Source organism: Labrus mixtus, chromosome 5, assembly GCF_963584025.1.
Source record: "Labrus mixtus chromosome 5, fLabMix1.1, whole genome shotgun sequence".
NCBI classification, from domain to species: domain Eukaryota; kingdom Metazoa; phylum Chordata; class Actinopteri; order Labriformes; family Labridae; genus Labrus; species Labrus mixtus.
In genome coordinates, this window is record NC_083616.1 from 4,341,709 (window position 1) to 4,348,819 (window position 7,111).

The 7,111-nt window shown below is 41.1% G+C and overlaps 1 protein-coding gene across 1 annotated transcript; it reads left to right on the forward strand.

Annotated features, from left to right (window-relative positions):
• The first annotated feature begins 975 nt into the window (after positions 1-975).
• imp4 (IMP U3 small nucleolar ribonucleoprotein 4) lies at positions 976-6,914 on the forward strand. Its single transcript, XM_061037374.1, has 9 exons — positions 976-1,093; positions 1,972-2,080; positions 2,198-2,281; positions 2,380-2,489; positions 3,514-3,646; positions 5,123-5,277; positions 5,361-5,455; positions 5,559-5,632; positions 6,528-6,914. The coding sequence occupies exons 1-9, from the start codon at positions 1,091-1,093 to the stop codon at positions 6,638-6,640; spliced, it is 876 nt and encodes a 291-aa protein (XP_060893357.1). The 5' UTR covers positions 976-1,090; the 3' UTR covers positions 6,641-6,914.
• Positions 6,915-7,111: the final 197 nt, after the last annotated feature.

Consider the following 7,111-nt stretch of genomic DNA (forward strand, 5'->3'; position numbering starts at 1 on the left):
ATTTCATTAATTGGTAGGTCTTGTGGTCCCTTGCTTGTAGACATTACTGAGGAGTCAGTGGTAGATTTGGTGAGGAGATTTGCCGCGGTATCAACTGTGAGGAAGCTGTGTGAAGGAAATCATGACGTCATGGAAGGCATGACAGCTCAAAGAGGAACAGATAGAAATCGTTAGGCCGAAATGGAAACGACTCAGTTAAGGGAAAAGCAGTGAGAGTCCAGACTGCAGGAGCAGCGTAGGATGATAAGATGAGGGGGAGAACTTGAAGAACCGGGACAGAAGAAACAATAATATCAAGACTACGACATAGGATTAAATAAAACACTATTTAGAATAGATGTGATTTTGGTCAATCACATCTACCCATTGACACACTGATGGCAGAGGCTGCTATGTAAAGTGACCATCAGAAGTAACTAATCCCATTCAGACACATTCACATGTCAAAGGACACAGCTGGGGATCCAAACCCCCGACCCTTCATTTTCAGATTGACTATCGACTCTGTTGAGCCACAGCTGCCTCAGGGTATAGTTCCCGAACTCCAGTCCATACCAGTTGGTGAAAGTAATGCACCACAATGTTGTTTGCCAACTGCCAGAAATCACCAAGAAGAATACGAAGAAGAAGAAGTATTGAGCGCTCACAGAGGCAGGACGAGACTAAACATGGAGGGGATTCTCGCTGGGAACAAATGAGGATAAAGTGTGAGAGAAAAAGAAGTCATGACCTTTTTATTTTAAAGAACATAAAATATATGTGTACATTACATGTTTACATTTTACAAGGTAATATGTAGACAAAGATAAAACATGAATACATTGGTTATTATTTATTCACTTATTTTTTTTTATTTTTTTACATTTTGTAAATTAATCATGTAAAACTGGCTCCCTTCTAAATACTCCATTACAGTAGGTGGCGGTATACACCTTTTAATCCACTCCAAAGAATAAAGAGAAGAAGAAGAAGTATGAGCGCTCTGATTGGCTCCTCTATCAGCCAATCAGAGACACTCTTGTACCCAGGTCCCTGTGTTTCCATGTGTGTAGCGCCTGCGTGCTAGCCAGCGTTGACCTGAAGAACAATCATGGTAAGTTGAGAAATGATTGAATTTATCATTTGAATGTTATTCTATTTAGCGACAGCTTTAACGCTCGCGCACTGAGAAGGTGTATTAGTAACCATGGTAACGGTACCGTGAGATAGAACGTTACAGATAACGCGGCGGCATGTCTGATGTTAGCATCACAGTCTGCTCAGAGTTGTTGCTCAAGCTGGGCACAGAAACGGTCTTTTATGTACTGTAAAGTTTCCTAAGCTCATAACATATTAAAATCTAAGTTAGCTTTTATTCTCCCGTGTGGTTTAAGGAGGAAAACAAACACAGGAAGTGGCACCAAGTGAAAAAACAAGAACTGGCTTTAAAAGTCTGGTTAATCAGAAAAATCCCCTGACATGTAAAACGTGGTTTATCAAGAGCTTTATTAGATAAGAAAACGAGACACCTGTATTCGACATTAACCATGCACTGTAAATATTAAGGTATGAACTCATGTCTGAGCAGCCCTTTGGTTAAAATAGGTTTAAACTTTAGTGCTTAATGGCCAGGCGAGTTGATTTATGAAGCACATTTTCTACATAGAGCAATTCAAAGTGCTTTAATTGGCATATTTAAAAAGAGAACAGTAGGAATATTCAGAGCATTACATCTCACTTGGCAAAAATACTAAATACATTTACCACACCTGACAAAACCTACAGTCTGGACTGAAATGAGTATGCAGCGCAGTAATCGTTTATTCTAGATTATCTTGTTGTCGTGACCGTGGGAAGACAAAATCAGAATTCAAACTTGACTAAAGCGTTGTCCGCCTACCAGTGTTATCGTTTCTCTGAAGTCACTGACTGAGAGTAAAACGTAGATCTTGAGATTGTTTTTGTAAGGTTCTTGATGAAATGTTGTTAAAGCTTCGTCGGGAGGTGAGACTGAGACGAGAGTACCTGTACAGGAAGGCACAAGAGGACCGGCTCCGGACCATTGAGGAGAAGAAACAGAAGCTGAAGGGCGCACTTGATGGTAGGATAACATAAAGCATTAGTTCCCATTTTTCTTGATGTTTACTTGATGTTATTATAAGCAAACAGTGTAAACAAATTATTGATGAACAAAATGTTTTTTTTAATCTCTCTGCAGAAAATCGTCTTCTACCAACCGAGGTACGCAAAGACGCTCTGCAGCTCCAGTCCCTGCTGGAGTATGACGACGAAGGGGCAGAAGGCAAGTATATTATAACATCATGTCATATACCTGATCATACCTGATACTCACAGTTCATTTAGATTTCATCCAACTGTGTATATTCATCTCCTCTACAGGGGTTAGCTCACACATGGACGATGAGTACAAGTGGGCCGGAGTTGAAGACCCTAAAGTCATGGTCACCACGTCCAGGGACCCGAGCTCCAGACTCAAAATGTTTGCCAAGGTCAGGTCGCTTCCTCTGTGGTGGAATGAAAGCAGCTTTAATGGAAACAATCCCCACATGTGATGTGTCGGGCCCTAGCCCTTCATCAGACATCTGAGACGGTGAAAGTTCATGTCTGATGAAGGGCTGGGACCCCAAACATCACATGAGGTGATTGTTTTCATTAAATGTTCATTGGAACAACTTCTGGTGTGTGAACTAAGGTCCCGTATTCACCTAGCGTTTTTTGGCTGAGCGCCAGTGTCTTTTTGTCAAAACAAATGTCAATGAGCAGAGAGCATTTGCAGCAGCAGGCCGCCCACAGAAACAAGCAAAACACCCAGGAAGGGGCTGTGTGATATTCCCTGGAGTGTTGCCGCCCACAGATCGTGTCTTAGTACCCACATCCTCTTTGCTCCGTGTCCGATCTGGAAATAAATTGTGTCAAATGTAAAACATGTAGTAAAAAGTAACGGAACAGTGTCGGTCATACAGCGGCCATTGTCAACAAGCTGTTGTCATAGAGACAGGGGGGACGTGCAGCACTTTTCTCCTCAGTACACACATGCTTCATTCAAACACTCCCAAGCGCACAGCCAGCACTTTTTTTCTGCCCGGAAAAAAAAAGCTGAGTGGACACAGGGCCTTCGTCTTCTTTCTGTGTTTTTTTTTTGTCAAGCACTCAATGATTTCAGGTGTGCGTTCTGTTTGATCTTATTGGAATGAATGGACCTGACGTTGATGAGCGTACATATAATTAAGCTGCTTGTATGATTAGTTGGCACAGAGGGAATGATATGAATTTAGTCACTGGATCTTCTATTGTAAAAGCAAGTTTTTTCTAAATCATACTGAGCTTTAATCTCAATGCTTTACAGCCAGTCAGCACTGCATGCCTGAGGAGAAGTGTGCATCCTTTAACGTCTTGATGTCTACTGCAGTAAACATTTGATAATGAAAAGCTGACTATCTAAGTTTGCATTGACAACATAGAATACTGAGATGAGTGCATAGATTAAAGTGCAGCGTATGAATCTCCTTACAGGAGGTGAAGCTGATGTTCCCTGGAGCTCAGCGTATGAACAGAGGAAACCACGAGATCGCTGCTCTTGTGGGAGCCTGCAAAGCCAACAACGTCACAGACCTCGTCATCATTCATGAAACAAGAGGACAGCCAGGTACGTCTCTTTACTTCATCGTTTTCACACATGCACTCCTGAAAATGTCTTGAGGGTTTCAGGAGGACTGCCTCTGAAATCCTCCTGATCTGGTTGTTCACACATGGACGGGAGGGGGGGTAAGGTGGACTCCTGACGACATGACGTAAAAAGGACAAAAAAGTGGATTTTTAACCAGGTAAAAGTCTCATTGAGATTAAGAATCTCTTTTACAAGAGCGTCCTGGATAAACAGAGATAAGCATGAGTCGTGTGCAGACATTCTATGTTTGTGCACCATTCACAATTAAGGAATGTAATCACCCTCTCCCACTCACTAGAGGTGAATTCTCCTGATTTATAAACTGTTGCGTTCTTATCATCAACTCACTCTGACTTCAAATTACAGTGCAAGTGTGAACAAGGCTTTTGTTTTGGAGCAGGAAGTCATAAGCAGTAACCACAAGAACTAAGCACTGTGAAAGCTACAGTCCTAGTTCCTGTACATAAAAAAGAAAAGACTAATTCTAAGTAGTATATAAAGGGGTTAGAATGTGAGAGATCAGTGAAGAAAATCTGAGACGTTAAAATCTGGTGTTCAGTAGATTCACCCAATCAAGGGATGATTTGATGAGACGGCCTCTGCAGGGAGAAAAAAATTACATTTTAGGGTAAATACTTATATAACTGAATGCTTAAAAATATAGTTGGAAACCTTTTAACCTGCTTGTTCTTTTCCTATTCTTTAAATATGCATTTTATTTCTACAATGCATAAAGCAAACACTATAATCATAATCAAAAGAGATGAACATCAGAGAGTAAGAACAACACAATCATCAAAATCATCCTAAATATCATCGTCGTCATCAGTAACATCAATATCATGAAGTGTGTAGGTGTTCATGTAGAGCCGGGACTTTTTTTTAAAGCTGCAAAGGGACAGATTAAATGGAGTTAGGCATCGTTTCACCACCGGGGGGCGACAGAGGAGAAGAGTAGCTAGAGATTTAGGGCCCCTGTTGTGAAGTTTGGATCAGACCAGTGGGCGGGAGGGAGTGTAGACCTGGATGAGAGAGTTCAGGGAAAAAGAAGCCGATGTTGTCGCTGATTTGTAAGTGAGCAGCAGAGTTTAAAATCTGATGCGAGCAGCTCGTCTATGTGAATCACTTTCTTTAGTTGGCTGTATCCATAGACATTTAAGCACTTCATATGAGATTGAAAGAGCCTTCAAGGAACATTCAAACTTTTTTCACAAACTGGAAGATTGAATTATTTGATCTTTACTTTAATAACCTGGAATTTGAAAAGCTTTTCTGTAAATAAATCCCTAAAACTTTACCTTTTTTTTATAAATCTCACTTCTGTGTCTGACGGGCAGTAAAAGGACAATCAGAAAGTAATGTGATTTTAAACAGAGTCAGTCCCCCCCTGTAATGAAAGACAGTAGAATGAATCTGCACATGAAGTGTCTGATCTTTTTCTCGTATATTTTACAGATGGCCTTGTGGTGTGCCACCTACCATTTGGACCCACGGCTTATTTCACACTCTACAACGTGGTGATGAGGCACGATGTTCCAGACATAGGCACGATGTCGGAGGCCTACCCTCACCTCATTTTTCACAACTTCACCTCACGACTCGGCAAGAGGGTGAGTGAAGCGCTGCAGACACGACACTGATATTCTCTTTCATCGCTTGTTTGCGCTACAACTAATTAATTCTGCTTGTACAGGTATCGAATATCCTCAAGTATCTCTTTCCAGTGCCGAAGGAGGACAGCCGGCGTGTAATCACATTCGCCAACCAAGAAGACTTCATCACTTTCAGGTCAGTGTGAGAGGACTCTCCTGATGCAGATGACTTACAGATATTTCTGCTTTGGACATAAATAATGTTAATAATATGTTTATTTTTGTTGTTTTAATCACAGGCATCATACCTACAAAAAAACAGACCATAAGAACGTTGAGCTGACAGAAGTAGGACCCAGGTTTGAGATGAAATGTAAGTACTGATCAGTTGAAGGCTGGTACACACTGAACGGACGACAAAGAACGAGCTGAGACGTCCTGTTGAGAATACAAATAGCAGGCTTTGTACACTCGTTCATCATTTTTCCGATGAACGCCTTTGTAGTTGCCTCGGCTTGAGTAAATGTCCAAAGGCTCTGGCAGTACATGAGAAGAGACTTCTGTGTGCCATCGATTCTACATGTTGAATCAGGCAAAAAAAAAAAGCCTCCGACTAGCCCCTAGCAGATCGGACACAGTTGTTTCCTCAACGCAGAGCTACCGACTCTCACTAAACGTTTTCACATAATGCACTCCTGAAAATATCTAGACCATTTCAGGACGACTGCTCCAGATATTCTCCTGAATATCTATTCAAGGGGTCTGGCAGGAGAAACTCCAGGTGAAGTCTGAGTGAAAAATTACGCTGTTTGCTCCTCCTGGAAATATCAGGAGTTTATCAGGAGTTTTCGGCAAGTTTGAAAGCCCTATCTGACAGCCCCGACCCCCCATGCTTGACCTGGTGTGTTCCCAGCTCAAGAGATGTTTGCCTTCAGCCACCACGTTGAGTTTGACTCGCTGCTTCCCAACATCATGACTCCTCACAGCGGTGCTTATTACATGAATGAGGGTTACATAAAAAGAAATGTAGAGGTACAAACTGACAATGAATTGCAGTGCATGAATACAATAATACTGAACTTTATCTATAATGAGGTAACGATTCATGAATACGGCAGAACAATAACCGACTTAAAATAAGGTTTTTGGTTTTAAGGCAACAGTTATTTGTGTGTCTGTAGAAAATGTTGGGTCTAATTTCTCTGTTGTGCACTGCTTCTAAATGTTGATGTGTAAGAAGTTTGCATCTGTTCTTCCTTCTCTCTTAGTGTATATGATCAAACTCGGCACCCTGGAGAACGAGAGCACCGCAGATGTCGAGTGGCGTCACCATGCATATACACACACTGCGAAGAAAAGGAGGTTCCTCAGCGTGCAATAGGGAACTAATAAGGCAAAAGAAAACTGTTTATCCCTACTCTAAAACTACACTAATGTTTTACAGAAGTATTTTGATAAAGTGTCTTCTTAAAGGACTGTGGTGTTTTGGTGGGATAGCTATTTTGTAAACAATCCAAGGAATTTTTTTTTTTATTGTTTTATGAGTCCCATTTACAGAAAACTGTATTTTGAGACTTGTTTTGACAAACCCATTCATTCAAACATGCTCTATTACAGTGATTGTGTTATTTTGTAATAAATTGTGTTTCCAATCACCTGCGTTTGTTCCTGTACTTCCTGTTTATAAAAGGAGAAAAACATCAAAGATCATACTACTTAATGTATCTTAGGATGTATTAATGATGTATCTATGGGTGTTGAAATAAGTAGGGGAACATCCGTGCTGCGACATGAACACTGGAGCGTATTTACATGACAAAAAAAAAAAACACGAGTCCCTACTCCCACCCGT